Consider the following 16,387-nt stretch of genomic DNA (forward strand, 5'->3'; position numbering starts at 1 on the left):
CAGTTTGTTTCTGGTCCACTAGATTTACCACTTCTCTCAAGTGTCTGCACCTCTGGACATGTGTAGGGGAAGTGAAGTCCCTTCCACTATAAGCCAAGAGCAGGTTTGGTATGATTTGATGAAGCTGAATAGTCACAAGTCTGTGGGACCTGATGATGTGCATCTCAGGGTCCTGAGGGAACTGGCTGATGTTGTTGCTGTGTTTGGAAGTCACAGCAATCAGGTGATGTCCTCAGTGACTGGAAAAAAGGAAACATTGCTCCCATTTTTAAAAAGGGGAGAAAGGATGAACCATGCAACTACAGACCAGTATGCCTCACCTCTGTGTCTGGGATGACCATGGAGCAGATCCTTCTAGAAGATGTGCTGAGGCAAATAAAAGACAAGGAAGACAGCCAAGGCACTCATCATGACTTTACAATGGGCAAATTGTTCCTAAGCAATATGGCTGCCTATGTAAAAGAAATTTGTGAAGGATCAGTTATTTATCTGATTATTTTTTACCTGATAATCCAATAATGATTACTTTCCTGGAATTGTAGGAATTTTTAAATCTGGGTTTTGTTTGTTTGTATTTAGCCTGTTGTTGTTGTTTTCAGAATACTTCAACAAAAATACAGGACAGTGAGGATACACTGTGCAATCTCTTGCAATAGGTTATTGAGCATTGTTGTTAGACCATAGAAATAGAGAAAGAATGACACTGGTGTTGACACAACTCTTCTCTCCAGAGGCTGCATTTTTTATTTTCCATAGTGTGTAAGTATGAGGATTTGTCTTGGTTCCAGCTGGGACAGGGTTAATTGTTGCAGCAGCCAGGGGCCCATGGCTGGGAGCTGGGGTTATTCTACACCATCTCACTGTCTGGGGTCAGGGGATCCTTCTGGGTCATGTAGCATGCCAGGCTCCATGTAGTGAGGAACCACGTGTGAATCTGCCTCCCTTCTACCCTCTGTCATTAATACTGCTGCTGTTACTGATCATTTTCTTATCTCATTGCCATTTCCAGTAAGTTGTTCTTATCTCAACCCATTATCTTTTTCTGCCTCCAGTTTTCCTCTCCATCGGGCCCGGGGAGAGAGGGCAAGGCAGTGGGAGAGCAGAGCATGGTTTCCAGTTTTTCAGTGGGTGCACTAAGTTGGGGAATACCATTTCTAAACCAGAGCTGTGCATTCTTGGGGAATTTATTAAACTGCTCGGAAAAAAACAGTGTAGCTATTAGAAGTAACAGAAGCTATTTCTGTTCCCTTCTACACTATAAATTTGTACAAAGTAACTGTGCTTGAGCCAGCTTTGCCAAATGGGATGGTCAACAGTATCTACCAACATGGAATGGTTGCAAATATCGTGTTTCTTCAGTGTTTCCCCAGCTGTGGCTGTGTCTGCAAGGGGCAGGTGAAGTTTATACAAACCAGCTAAGACTTGGAGGGCAGAAAAAGGGTAATAGCAGGAGGAAGAATGATGGTCAGCACCTGGTCTGTGGGCTTTCTTTCCCAGTTAGTCTTAGTTTTTTTTTTTTTTTTTTTTTTGTGTGAAAGCTTATCTCCTATCCCTTATGCACCTTCTCCTGAAAGAAGGATTATTAGGTTATCATCCTTTTTAACATTTTTAGCTTTTTAGAAGTATCATCACCCTCAGAGCCTTTAAGTGGTGCAGTTGAAATGCAAACCCCGAAGGCTGTGTGGAGGTGTGGCAGGCACAGCACAATCAGCCCTTCCCTGGCCTGTTGCTTCTTCCCACAGGTGGGAAGGCAGCTGGGAATCCTCCAGCCCAAGGAACCACCGCCCCCTCCATTCATACTCTCCAGGAGGTCACTGCTCAGCAGCTGGTGGAGTTTAGGCCAGTGCCTCCCCTTCCCAGCATCATCAGATGCTGTATTCTACCTTCCTGTTCCTCTTCTTCCCAGTTTCAGTGTGATGGAAGTGTGCTTTGCTGACCTGCATGGCGCTGTCCTGGAGCCTTGCAGGGCTGGAGCTGCAGCACTATTTCTCACCCGATGCCACTCCGTATCTTACACTCCATTCCTTCCACTGTTAGCAGCTGTGTTTGCTTTCTTGTAACCATTTTAAAGTACACAATCAAACTAACCTCCAAATGCTTTTATTCTAGATAAACCCATACAAACACCAACATGTATTTGTCATTTGCACTTTTTTAAACCATTCATTTTAAACAACAGATTAACTTCTGTACAACAGGAATTACTTTACACATTAGTAAGATTTGACTTCAAACTAGATGACTGCAAAATAATGCTCTGTAAGCTAGTGTTAGAAACACACTGCTTGCCATAGCAGTTTGCCTGTAAACATGGGAAAGTAAGTTGAAGAGAAGTTTGCTTTTCATTTCTGAGGATGCAATTAGAATTGTTGTGTTGCCATAATACCCATAATAGTCAGAGGTGATTCTTTTTCTCTGTTTAACAGTAATGGCAAATTCCAGATACGGAAGGTGTGCCAATGTTTTGTGTGCTTACCCAAACCTACCAAAAGAGCCACAATCACTTAATTATACTTCACATCACTTAGTGAGATCCACTTGATGGGTTACAAAGTCCCAGTATGACTTAAAAATGGTTTACTAACAGAGTGACACTGTTTAGGAGGCTTGAATAAAAGGCAATAATCCTATTCCAGGCTGTAGGTAAAACTACAGGGCCTGCTTCAACACATACTTAATCTCTAGAAATCATTAAAGCTATTGTAGCAAACAAGCAGTAGTACAAATACAGAATAGGACTGATTTTCATTTCCTCATCAATATAAACACATATAGTGAAGTTCACAGGATCAGACCCACGCAAACAGATTATATTTTACAGCTTTTCAAGCAGAAATGCTGGAGTTATTTTTTCTGCCTGTACAGAAGGTTACTGTTGAACAAAACTATCACAGTTCATTTGACTGCACTGCCAGCAAATACCTGAAGTAGAAGAGAACTAACTGGAAAGTGTAATCCACTCCTGCCTCTCCTTCAATATCAATTACTGTGCTTTTTCTATTTATTTGATGCTGTTTTAAAAGGTTAGACTAAGAACAATAAAAATCAAGCCCTTACATGCAGGTATTCCAAGCTTAAGTGCTAGTCAAGCCACAGTCCACTCCTTTAGGACAGAGGGCAAGATAGGTTAGAGGTGGATGGGGTTTTTTCCAATTAAAATTGAACTTATCAAAATACATTGTGCCAGGCAGAGAACTGCTGAAAGTACTGCAACACTGTAGTGCAGCGTCCTGAACAAAGCCATACATTCCATCAAGTATAAAGTGTAAACTTAATAGCAAGTGTAAGAATTGAATTTAAAAAAAAAAAACCAACAAAGCCATCACAGTATGGGTTGGTTGGTGGCTGCCCTCTCTGGTATGCAAGAGGAACAACTTGTGCAATCACATGGTAGGGAGGGGGCAGACAAGCAGGACCGTGTTTTTGTTTGCTTTTCTCGACATTAACAGCCTGCCTTGCTTCTGCCACAGGTGCTTGGTGTGTGCTGGCACTGGCCGGCCATGGGATTGTGCCTGGGTCCAGCTGCCTTTGTGACCAGAGCAGGCAGCATCAGCACGGATGCCTGAGCTCTGGGGCTCCTCCAACGCAGCACCGTGTGACTCTGCTGCCTGGGAGCCCTGTGCAGCCGGCTCTGACTGCTCACAGCCCCAGCACTGGCTTTCTGTGCCAAACCTGGGCCATCTATGCCATTCACAGCCCATGGCACCTTTCCCACTGCCAAGGCAGGTGACAGCTCTTCCCTCTCCTGTGGGCCACTGTGCTATACCACTCACTTCCAGCGGTGGATCCCTCCAGAAATGTATAGAAATGTATCTCCTTGTCATGAATGCCTTACCTCAAATGTAAGGGCACGTGACGGCCTCAGAACGTGCCTCCTGTGACTGAAGCAGAGTCCATGGTGACAAACCATTTCAGCTCTGTAGTAGAGGGTAGGGTTGTGCTGGTGCTGTAGTAGAGCCACAGCCACAGCTGCTCTTCTGTGGCTTTGCTCAGTAGCCACTGCACCAGCCTCATCCCAGCAGCACAGCCATGCCCTTGCTTTCCACTTGGGCTGACTTTAGCCAGCAATGCAAATGTAATGGACACCTTCCTTCCAAAATGGCCAAGCCTCAAAAAACCCCAGCCGGACTAAGGCAGACAGTTATTCCTCCCCAGCCAAACCCCAGCACATTTGCATCTGTGTCTCAAACACCAGTCTTCCTGTTCTCAAATATTATTAAACCAACCTTTGATCTGACCCCCCACATGCTAGCTTTAGGTCTGTGAGGCCCTTGTACCCAGATGGTAAGGCTGGCCAGGACTGTCAGCACTGATGTACGGGCTGATCATGCACCTGAGTACAGGTTTGCACACCAAAGTGCAGCCATTGTCAGCTGCGTCATCAAATCACAACAGTGTCCTGATGCAGTGCAGTTTCAGCTGTGAAGCTGCTCACAAGTGTTTCACAGCTTATTTAAGGATGGAAAGGTCAAAAATGTAAACACAGACTGATGGCAGCTGAATGCCCTTCTCCAAAAGCCTCCCCTCACCTCTTCCCCTCAGTGGTTCGCTTCACTTTGGACACAGAATTTCTAACCTAACAAAGGGAAGTCCTGCCATATGGCATTTGGCCTTCCAACCTCAGACCCACTGTTTCAGCTAAACACACTTGTCCTAAGTGCCAGTTTGGTGCCAGGTTGTTACTGAGTTTTTTGATGTGTTTGGGTGTCGGTTTTTGTTGTTTTTCTGAACAGGAACTAGCGAACATTTGACTGGAAGGAAGGAAACTGCAGCTGACCCGTATTCTGAAGCCAGAGCTCACCCTCACAGTTTGCCAAGCTGCTGAAAGGATGTGGTGAAACATCAGCTTTTTCTCTTAAAAAAAAAGAGGTAAGCAACTTGCAAGTTCACGTGGGCAACTCTGAACTTACAGTGTATTTTGCACATCTCCTATGACGTTATTTTAAAGTAAGCAAAAAGCTTACTAGACAGTATTCTTGAACCAAAGGGTTACGTGTGTTCAAGTACCTAAAAATGCTCACCCTGCCAACATTAGGTCACTTTCACGTGCACCTGTGTGAATATGTAACCCTGCCCATATTTCAGTCGTAGATTACTTGGAATGGTCAGAGTGGAGAAGAGTGTCCAAATGTTTCAAACCCTGTACATATAGACAGTCCAAACAGTTTTGGGAGCAGCAGCACTAATATAAAATGCCCCACAGTGATGCTGTGAGTCAGTGCTCTGCTCAATGCCATTTGCATTTTTTCTTTTCATCAAATAAGGCTTTTACTTGCTGGAGCTGTTTCTGGACTTCTTCAAACCCCCGTTCTCGCTCAAGTTTGCTGACAATCTGTTAAAAATTAGCAAAAGAGAGAATAATTTTTTTAATGCTTATTTTACTTGCTATTTTTTAAAGCCTGCTTTTCTTTACTCTTAACAACTACTGACAGAAAAATCCATTGAGTGCCTGCCTATCTGTAAACATTATTTTCCAACTTAAACATTTTATTTTGGTAGTTTTCCTTTCAAGTCATTCTGATCACAGGATTTGCAACACTTCCACAAAAGAATGAGTGATCATGCCAAGCAAAAAAAGTCCCAAACAAATTCAACACATGCTTATCTCTCAAAGTGTGAGGCAAGGCCAGTGCTCCAGTTTTTACTCTAAAGAAGATTTGCAAGTGATATTTTATTTCTCTTCCCCTGTTCTATAAGCTGAGGGCAATAAACTGTCTCTTTTTCTCAAGCTCACCCACTTGGCTCTGGCCCAGGTGATAGAATGGAGCACTACTGCTGTCTGAAATCTCTGCTGGCAGTGCTATGCAGGGACAAGTCTCAGTAAACAATCAAAGAGATTTAGCTGCTCAAAGTCAAAAGCCAGAGGGGGAAGAGCAGAGGGAAGATCTCCTTCTAAGGATGGGCTAAGTTTCCCAGTACTAGCTTCAAAAAAGCAAAAATGGGCATGAAGAGTAGAAAGTACACTGAATTCTCCCGTATCAATGATTTTAATGAGCTTAATAAAGGGTGATGCCATTTTGAGTATCCTCCCAAGCTTGTTTCAAGAGGCAAAGATTTGATGCTGAATCCAGGTAATCCGGGATGTTAGAGATCAGAAATGGTAAGCCAGCTAACAGGTGACTGAGAGCTGGATGACTACAGCAAGTGCTGGTGCTGCGCTGCTGAGGATGAAAGAGAGAAAGGCCTGGTTGCTGGGAAACCCAGACAACCTGCTGGAAGCATAAGGGGGCCTTCAGGCAACACACCCCAGCTGGCTCTTATCTGAGTCCCTGCACAGGCACATGCAGCCTCTGTTAAGGATGCTGAGCAAAATGGAGTGGAGAATCCTAACATGCAAAGTGGAGGAGAGGGATTTTCTTAGAAAGCAGCTTAGAGGTAGCCTGTGACTAAGTACTTTCAGCTGAGAAAGATTTCTTTTGTTAGTAATAGCAGGGACTGGAAACTATAGCAGCTCCTTTTTAAGAGCAAGACTATTAGAGGAAAGCATTAAGACAGCTATGATGGGAAAGGAACAGACACCTCTTGCTGCAAGGCTGTGTGCTCCACTGAGGTGTTTGCACTGACTGTTAAACTGAGAACCCTGGTGCTACAGTCCAATCTGATTTCTGAACCTCCAGGGAAATGGAACACATGTACAGGAGTTGTGACAGGCATTTGCAGAGACTCTGGAAACACAGTCGAACAAGAAGCCTCAACTATATAGGGACTTCCTCAAAACTGCAGGGAAAATGTTATTTTATGTCACCATGCAATAATTTATATTTCTGTATTTCTATCTAATATTTAAAATTTATATGTCACTGTGCAATACAGCAGTGACAGTAAAGGTGCACTGACAAACCTTTGGCCTGTGTTCCCTCGGAGGGGTGGGGGCTCCAGCCACCCTGGGGGCTGTGCTGCTCTGGCCCCTCACAGATCAGCAGAAGGAGCAGCCTCAGCTGCATTAAGGAGGAGCTGCCTCTGGAGTGGCACCCAGCAGGTTGCACAGCAGCCCAGCACTTGGTTACTGTGTCAAGCCCCATATTAAGGATTAAGGAGAAATTGCAGATGTGCTTACCTCATCATAGTATTTCACTATGTATTTGTAGATTTCAAACAAGGCCACTTTCTCATTAAATTCATTTTCATGTTTCTAAAACAGAGAAAAATTCTGGTCAGATACTCCTTCAAAAAAAACCCAACCTAACATGAAAGCAAATGAAATTGCTGCTTCTCAACCATACCTTAGATTCCTGAGCTAGAAATTCTTCAACCTCTGCAGTGGTCAATGGAGGCAGATCCCTGATGGCTTTGTAGTACGCTTTCACCTCCTTCTTGTAGAGCGGAATGTCCTTAGCATAGAGAAGTTTATTTGTTGGTGCTTCCTTAAAAGAAAAAATTTGAAGCCTCGTAACTTTCCACAGCACAGATTTCCTAAGGTTCCACCTCCACACAGTTAATTGCATCTAACTGTATCTGTGTGACTCATTTTTCTTTGCTGTGGTTATACGCAAGGAACCAACGTTATGAAACAAAGATGCAAACCAGAGGCAGGATCTCACTAATAGTGTATTGTGTTTCATGACAGTTGCCATGTAACTGTTTCTATTGACATCAGGACTGATGACCTTTTATCCCTCAGACATATTTTTCTTTCTCCCTCCTTACAGGTCACTAGACCTGAAAGATTATGAAAGCTGAACCAAAGGGACTGAGGCTGATACCCAATTTACGTTCAGGATTCAGCAGTACCGCTGAAAGGGAAGTTCCCAGTAGTGACACACCAGAGTCTTCTTAGATGCTGTCCTGGCAGAGGTTCCCCAAAATCTCTTGGTCCCTACTACTCCTTTTCCTCAGGGGTTCGAGAGCATGGAGAGCTGACTGCCAGACATGCACAGCCAAAGGGAATTTTTTTTCACCCCAGGACTTCAATAATCCAGGTCAGCACTGACCTCTCCAGGAGCTTTCAGCTCATTCGAGGAAATAAGTGCTGATGCTTGTGATAGGAGCCAAAGCCCCACCTGGAAAACTGATTTTCAGAATGTAAGTGGGGGCTGGTAATTTCCCATTCAAGTTCTGGGCAATAAATGACACAACTGTGTGTTATCTTGTCATCACTGTTCCCACTGTGTGATTAAGTAACTTAAATGTTTATTTTCTAAATAGCTAAAAGATGTTTCAAGATAAAAGCCTAAAAATCATGAAAGTAAATATGTTTTGGTAGTAAAAGGTCACAAGATGTTTACTACATTGCAAGCCTTTATCAGGTTTCAGCATCTGTTTTCAAATAGCTATCCAGAGCTGTTGTTTCAACAACACTGCACAGTGGATTTTAAGCACATAAACCTAACAACCTGACAACTGCTCACTCATTTTTCCATCAAGGAAGTGATGTGATTACCTTTAATTTATGATACTTCACTCCTAAAGTAAGATAAGTAAGTACATTATTTGTTATTTACCTTTAACAGATGAGGAGTTGGATTAGATTATATAGGATATTAGTCCATTTTTATATAAATTCTTTTAGGCTAATAAGTCTCTAGCCTGTTTTATTTGGTAGTATGAGCCTGAACAAAAGCTTCCTGCTATGGTCCAAAGAAAAGGAAAATACCCTGGGGAAAAATGAAGTATTTCTGATCCCCAGAGTTCTGGACACTATACTGAAGAGTTTTTGAATGTAAGATTCCTGAAGTTGTTGCTGCAGCAAATGCTTTTGCATATAAAAAGGGAGCAGCTAATATACATGAAAGGAACTGTTTCAAACTTCAGAGGTCTTTCAGTATTGTTACAGCTTCCACTAGCTTATTATATGAGTTTTCTGCACACTGGTGTGTGGCAGACAAAATCTGGACTACTTATCAAATAATGTTAATTAATGTTAATAATGTTAATAATGTTAACGTTTAAGACCTTTGTTTAAAACTACATTAAAACCTTAAAATTTTCACCTTCTGCCACCTATTGTATAAACACACTGTGCAGAACAGCACTACAGAGAAAACAAGCAGCAGTTAGCTATAAATAAGGCATCCTAATAGCTGTCCCTGTCTACTGGTGAATTCTTCAAAGACTCAGGAGACAGAGCAACAAGGAACGGAAACCCAGCTTAATTAGACCCCTGACAATTCTACCCCCAGTATCAGCAGATCCAGGATTTCAGTTGAGAAAGCAGTAGAAGACTGGAGGGGCAGCACTACCTTCCCCAGTGTCTGTTCTGCGAGAGAAAAGGCATCCATGAAAGCTTGTGCGATTACAGACAAACAGCCATCTATGTGTGAAGTCTTCTTAATATCAAAGACAAACTGGGGATTCTTCAGTATGTTCACCCAGAAGCGAAGAGGAAGACTAGACAGGAGAAAGAACAAATATCTTTAAAATCAACCACTCAAGTAGCACAACTGCTTTAAAATGCTCCTTAATTGCAACTGCACTCAAGGAACAAAGCACATTCCTGGCTGCTTCTTCACACTAAAACAGGGGTCAGGGAACAAAGGCTATGGAGCAAACACATCTGTCAGGCACCCAGCTTCAAATAATGCTCTCAATCTGCAGCTACCTCTCTCAGAGTATGAAGTCGGTTTGCAGACTGCACAGACCTGGAAGCTCTGGTGGTTTGTATTGTATTAAATCAGTACATTAAAGTTACTGTTATCCACAAAACCAAACCAAACCACGTCTCGTTCCCAGACATGCCAAAACCTTATTCTTCTGATCACACATTCCATTTTTGCAACTACTTTTTCAGAAAGCACATGCACCCCTGCACATATCCCGCGGGCATACCTGTTGGTTTTCCATATGTGGACCACATCAGGATCAGTAATTTTTTTGCTCTCAGCCTGGGCATCCAAAAAGTCAAAAAAGTACTTGATGGCAACAGGTGCTTTATTGTTGGGCAAACTCCAAATGCTCCTGAAGAGCTTTTCAACTACCGAATGAATTGCAACCTGAAGAGTAACAAAGTTAATATTTTGTTACTATTGCACAAGAAAAGAATAGGATATTTTATCTCAGGGTGTGTGTGCCCCAAGACAACTACACACAAAAATTACAGTATGCCTGTAACAAACAAACATCAAGGCCATAGTTTATTGGCAAACAAAACAGTAACAAAAATGAAACTACAATACACCACAGCAAGCTCCTTCCATAGGTCACATGTCCTGTTGCTCTGCTTACAGGAGAACCATGGTGAACTCTGATACACCACAGATGGAAAGAACCACTTGGGCTAATAAAGACAACATCAACTCTTCAGATACTGTTGCCACTGTTGCTAAAACCATTTGGAATTTGTGACTGGAATTAGGAGGGAGGTGAGAAAATGCAGTTGAGCTAGTTTCCTAGGGCACTGGTCTTCCAGGTGCTATCTGTGACACATGCTCAACACATGTGCTCATCAACACTTCACAGCCAAGTGGCTCTGGCACTTGATCTAATTCTAGGATAACAGCTTTGGGTGCTATAAGACACTAATATTAGAGAGAAGAACTGAAAACTGGTTATTTCTGATACAAAAGTAAAGATATTTGGCTCACTAAAGGAAGGGTTTGGTTGCTGCTGGACTCACTGACAATCACAGAGTATTCATAACTGTTCTCTTTTTCTTCACATCTGTTCTGAAGCTCAGTTCAGCCCAATCTTCTCTCAACAAGAAGGATTTAAACATATCCCCAGGGCCTTGATGAATACTGGCCAATTCATTTAATGTGGTAAACTCTGCAATTTTGTCTGTGTTCGTGTATAGCAGAGAGGGGTACAGAGAGAGAGATGGTGAGATGCAACTTCCTTCAGTGCATAGCCTATCATGAGAGGAATTTCACAGCAAAGGATATCACAGCTCTGTTGTTCAGGGCAGTGTCCTACTTTGGAGGAGATTATTAATTTAAAGCCCTTTAAAAGGACTGTTCCTAAAAAGCCTGATCTCTTCTATAACAGTCTTCCACCATAAGATGTTACTGGTTTACTCCAGCATTTCCTGAGGGCTCATGTGTTAGTTTTCACAGGTAATGAGAAATGGCCAGTCTTCACTCTCACTTTGGGGACTGCCCCAAATTACTTCAGATGTTATCAAGCATCTAATTAAATAATGATTGATAGATTTTTAAATGCAAGAAGCTATAATCATCATCCCTTCAGGCCTCTTGCACAGCTCTCAGTGTAGTGCACCCATTAATATTTTATGCAATATGCTGCAATATGCAGAGAGTTTTCTAACCATTTTGAGTAAGGCAGAAACAAAATGTCGTTCCCAGAGGGAGTGAGCAGGACTTACTCCTAAGCAATGCACATTGTATAAATTAGGTAGTTGTACTATAAATCCTAAGGACATTGCTTTTAAAAATAATCTAGTTATTTTGAATGCTTAATGTGAAACCCTAACAGATTATTTCATTTTGTGGGCAGTATCTTGTGAAACTCAGGGTTCAGAAGTTGCCTCTAAGCTGGGCAAACTCCAGAGCAGAGTGAGGAGGTTGTTGACTGAAAGCTGTCATTCCAGGAGGGTTCATTCTCACTCTATGGAACTCTGTGGTTGAACTCACTTTCCATAAGCTAAATAACATTTTTTTCTTTAACCTGAGAAATAGGTTGTGCTCATTGAGGAGATACTACATGTCATCAGACAATTTTAGAACTATAGTATTAGAAAATCTGAAATGTGTCTGTCTTTGCAAATATGAGTTATACCCCAAAGTTAGCACAGTGATTATTACATGCTACCTTTTCTACTTTTTTTTTAACAAAAAGAAAAGTTACACACAGGAAGTCTACACAATTTCTGGTTTAATTTGTCTTTCTGTTATGTTAAACTAGCCAAGCCAACATCAGCCCTCCCCCAAAATAAAGCTTTTACAGTTTACCTTGGTTGACAGAAGTTTTGTGAGATACATTTCTTTCACTTTGAATTTTTGTTTTCCTTTGTGACCTGCTCCCTTCACATCTTTGTTTGCTTCTGAGTCTGGTAAAATCTGTCATGAATAGATTAGAGAGATTACACAGATCCAAATAGGACAAATATGAAATCTACCACTTAGCAGTGCAATGATTCAACTCACCAGATGACAGTGTTCATCTGAGTAGTCCACATCTAAACAACAAAAGCAGAGAGCAAACAGCCATTAATGAAACAGCTACAAGCTTGTGAGTTCTGCTGGGCTCTGGGCCATGCAGCAGGGTGCATTCAGGATGCCAAGCAAGCAGTCAGTGTCTTCTTTCCTGCCTGCAGTGTGGGGGAAGCCTCTGGGAAATGCACGGACCCTGTGCACCTCCCTAGCACCAACTTGTAGCTTGGGACCACTAAGCTATGGCATCATATCTGCTGCTGGGAGCTGGAAGCAATCACAGCTCCTCCAAAAGGAGGACAAGAGGAGATGATTGTAGTGGTTTAAGTCTCTAAGAGTGCTGAATGCAGGTGGGCTGAGGTCAAGCTTGAACACAATGGCTGGGAACAGACAACCTCAGTTTTGCTAGGGGAGAGGCCACCTCAGGAGATGCACATGTGTCTCCTAACTTTGATGATAAGGAAACACATGTTAGGAGTGTATTTCTTCACAGGGGCTACAGAAAGTTCTCACCCCTCATCCACCAGCTGGGTGGGAGCAGCCTGCATCACAGGGCTAGGTGAGAGGAACTGGCCCCCTGTAAGTACCCTTTATCTCCTGACATGCTATTGAGATAACCAAGTCAAACTCAAGAAAATAAGGAAAGCTACCAAACAGTGGGGGTTTTATCATTCGTGTCTCTGGACAGTGCTGCACTATGTTTGTGACACACAGTTCTGGGCACTAGGGAGAGAGAGGCATGTTCTGTCTCTTTGTGAGACCTGGGCTTCCCTGTCCTGCTTTCCTGCCTATGAGCCTGCATCTTTAAGCAATCATTTGCTAAGGACTGTAAGCACCGCTGTCCTTCTTTCCTTTGCCTTCTTTCCTCCTTTTAGGCCCACTGTGCCTGCCAGAGGCCCAGTGCCAGGGCTCTTCATTTGGCTCAAGTAAATCAAAGTACCAATTTCTCTGACCGACTGACCAAGATAGACTCTGTCACAGCTCAGTTCTCTGCATTCCCAACCATTCTGCACAAATATTTAAATAGGTTGCAGTCTGTTACCTGATCGGGTATTTGCCTTCTTTTTGAAGACTTTTATGGTTGCTCCATTTGAAATCTGGAAAAAAAAAACAAACAAACAACCGAACACATAGTGCTGAAACAAAAGTGCTTAGAATTCATAAAAACTTCAGTTTCATTTCCTCTGTCCCTCAGGCCATGGCACTGCAGGACAGCCCAGCCCGAGTGTGCACAGCCTTCAGCAGGCAGCCAGGGCTGGGCTTTCAGGCATGGGCAGTAGCTGCACTTGGTCAGCATTAGCCAGCCAGGTGGGAAGGCACCTCTTCCAGTGCAGCAGCCTTAAGGACCTTTCCCTTCCTTCGATTTTACTGGTTCAGCCCATACATGGACATTTTCATGTACTGCTCTGTGCTGTTTCTTGTATCCATTTTTCTGTAGATTGCTCAGGTTAAATTCTCTGTGTCCTGTGCAATAGGATCTTATGGGAAGGTGAGGCAGAGGTGCACACAAAGGTGAATTCTCTTCTGGTCCCCTTTTTTCAGTTCAGTCTGTTCTACCCGTGTCCTGTGGAGGGGCCATGTCGAGGGTTTAGCCTGGTACTCCCAAGAACTATTTTCAAACTGAGCAAAATATTTATACACCATAAAAATCAAAATCTGTATCCTGCCATCTTGGGATTTCTAGGAAAAATCTACCTCCTCCTTCCCTGAATTTAGAATGTTGCCAGGATGTTAGACATTATCTTTAAAACAAACTGGCAAGCCATGCTTTTATTGTCAAAGAGTAACTAAAAAATGGCTCCCACTGAGAACTACACCACTGCTCTGCTATCAAATATTTAGTCTTGCCAAGTGCTAGTGTACTTGCCTCTATAATTACAAAAACAACCGGCCAGTTCTAGGAAGGGATCTCTGCCAAAATAATTTAAGTGTTTTTTAAACCTTGGCAGCCAGCCTGGTGTGAGAAACCAGTTTAAACATTAAGATACTCTATCAAAAGCTGTGTCTTGTGCCAAAAAAATCTGCACTTATACTTGCTCCTGGAAAGTAAATGCAATCTATTTTATGGTTTTTTTTGCAGAGGTTCCATCTATCATAGAGACTTTCAGAACTATTTTACATTGCACAGAACACTTGAAAACCACACTATGAATAGGAATATGCTCTAAGGCTAGCTTGTGAGGGGGTACAAACACCCAGACAATCCTCCTACTTGGCCCTGAAGACAGATAAACAGGAACAGTGCTACTCAGCAGCTTACCCCCTCCTGGAGCAATATGGGCAACATGCTGCCTCCATTCCCTCCCCAAGAAGTAGGAGGGCAGCTCAGTGCTGAAATGTGTTGACTTCTGTCCTCAGGGAGATGGGCAGAGGTCAGAGGGAGAACTGTGCTTTCCTCCAGGAATCAGAGGTATTGCTGCAGAGCAGACAAGACCAAAGCCTGCACTCCAGGTTTTATTTCTGGGACAAATTATGCTTTTACCAGCAAGTAGACTATGCTTTCCCTTATTTATCATTACAGGAGCAGCCATAATTGCTGTTTCTTTTAGTGTGATACAATTAAAAAAAATAATTTAAAAACCCCTTTCTTTTTGCATCTTGCAGTCTAAAAACCTCTTTTTGGTGGGCTGCTCCCATGGATACCTCAAAATATTTTTGCTTTGTCAGGTGCATTATTGAGGGGGACAAACAGGGAGAAGAGAGATCTCTTCCAATCCAGACAACATGGAATACAGCTACTTTGCCAAACAGAAGACATGGTAGTGTGGCCCTATGACTCTCGTTCCCCAGGCCTCCTGTCCTCACAGTAATCCAGTCCTTGCCAGTGAGCTCCTGGGATCACATTCAGTTTTGCTTGATGGGGCTCTGCCTGCTCCTGGAACGTGTGAGACACTTATCAGTTGAGAAACTGGAGACCTGTGACTGGACAGCAGATCTGAAAGTGATTGTCTAGCTCTCTTCTTGTGAAGGGAATAGGATGTCAAGATAACTAGCAACTTTCTTGTCGTGGCTTATCGTTATTCTCATGGAAGTGATAGTACAGACCTCATAAATAAATATATTGATAAACCTCCTAGGAGACAAAACATTAGAGCAAAAGTAGCACACAAGCCAGAGGCAAAAGAGAGTCTAACAGTACAGTGGATTTCTTTCTCTTCACAAACACTACACAAATATGCAAGTGTACCATTCTTGCATATTTTAAAAATCAGTGTAGAAATTAAGTCTACTTTTTCAAGATGGATTGGTGATTCTGTGACCTTCCTCATGCTCCAGGGTCTTAAAAAGATTTGATGGTACTTCCCAGTTTCAAGTATCTGGTTACTTTCTCGCATTTAAGGCTGGCAAACAAAAAGAAAAATTCAGGCTTGCCACAGACTCGAGGCATTGTTGAAATGTAAGTTGGAATTTCTCAGGCAATGTTACTGCCCTCATAGAGTGTATGCAATGTTCCTTTTTCTTGCTATCTAGACACTTTTACTTTCCTTTTTGTATCAATATGCATACAAGAAAATAAACTAGATAATAAACTAGACATGTTAATGGCTAATACTTGCCACTAAGCCACTGCCTAAAATGCCACTGAGCTTTTGCCTTAAATGTACATTATTTTGTCAGTGCCAGAAAATGTGAACTAAAATATCAAAGAGACATGCAGTACAATTTCCATAAGGCAGCTGCTAAGCTATAATTAGTGTAGTTACAGCTTTGCAAAAACAACTGAGCCTCCTACCTAACTTCTATCTGCAAGTAATCCTTGCCTAAAGAAACCTCAGACAAAACAAGGGCTGAAACAAAGATACCCAGGGATGACAGAGACCAGTGGAGCAGACTTATTTGCCATGAGCCACAGCATGGCCATGAGCTCCAGACATGCTGGGAAAAGTAGGGAGCAACTTAAGTAGCTGCCTGTGGCAAAGAGGGCAGGTACTGCCACGTTAGGCAGGAGTTCAAACACCTTATCTAATTCAAATCTATGCTGACCTTGCTGCACAGGCTCAAACTGCAACACTACAGTGTCCTAATTTGTACAAAACCTCTACGAGTGGAGTGGACGAGGTCACATATTCATGTATAGACAAGACAGGCACAGGAAAAGCCACTGGATAGTGACTCAGGACATCTGGGTTCACTGCTGACTCCTGTGAGGGAAGGACAGCAACAAATGCCTACAGAAATCCAAATGAACTTGCTTCAGATCTAAGCAGCCTTGTCCGCCCAGTATACAAAGTCCTGCTAGGAATCCTTGTTTCTCTATGGGTGGCACAGTATTTGCTCATGCAGACAGTAACATGTTCCAGGTTCAGGAACATGTTGGTTCAGGTTTCTCAGCACCATACTGC

At 42.7% G+C, this 16,387-nt stretch overlaps 1 protein-coding gene across 1 annotated transcript in view; it reads right to left on the reverse strand.

Annotated features, from left to right (window-relative positions):
* Nucleotides 1-5,131: 5,131 nt before the first annotated feature.
* PLXNC1 (plexin C1) overlaps nt 5,132-16,387 on the reverse strand; it is a 66,794-nt gene continuing 55,538 nt past the window's right edge. Inside the window, exons 24-31 of the mRNA XM_062491442.1 lie at nt 13,087-13,141; nt 12,039-12,070; nt 11,844-11,951; nt 9,766-9,929; nt 9,180-9,327; nt 7,224-7,364; nt 7,058-7,132; nt 5,132-5,332 (exon numbers count right to left, since the gene is read on the reverse strand). Of these exons, the coding sequence (XP_062347426.1) occupies nt 5,228-5,332; nt 7,058-7,132; nt 7,224-7,364; nt 9,180-9,327; nt 9,766-9,929; nt 11,844-11,951; nt 12,039-12,070; nt 13,087-13,141 (828 nt within the window). The 3' untranslated portion in view covers nt 5,132-5,227. The remainder of the gene's footprint in view (nt 5,333-7,057; nt 7,133-7,223; nt 7,365-9,179; nt 9,328-9,765; nt 9,930-11,843; nt 11,952-12,038; nt 12,071-13,086; nt 13,142-16,387) is intronic.

This window comes from Cinclus cinclus, chromosome 4 (assembly GCF_963662255.1).
Source record: "Cinclus cinclus chromosome 4, bCinCin1.1, whole genome shotgun sequence".
Classification (NCBI taxonomy): Eukaryota; Metazoa; Chordata; class Aves; order Passeriformes; family Cinclidae; genus Cinclus; species Cinclus cinclus.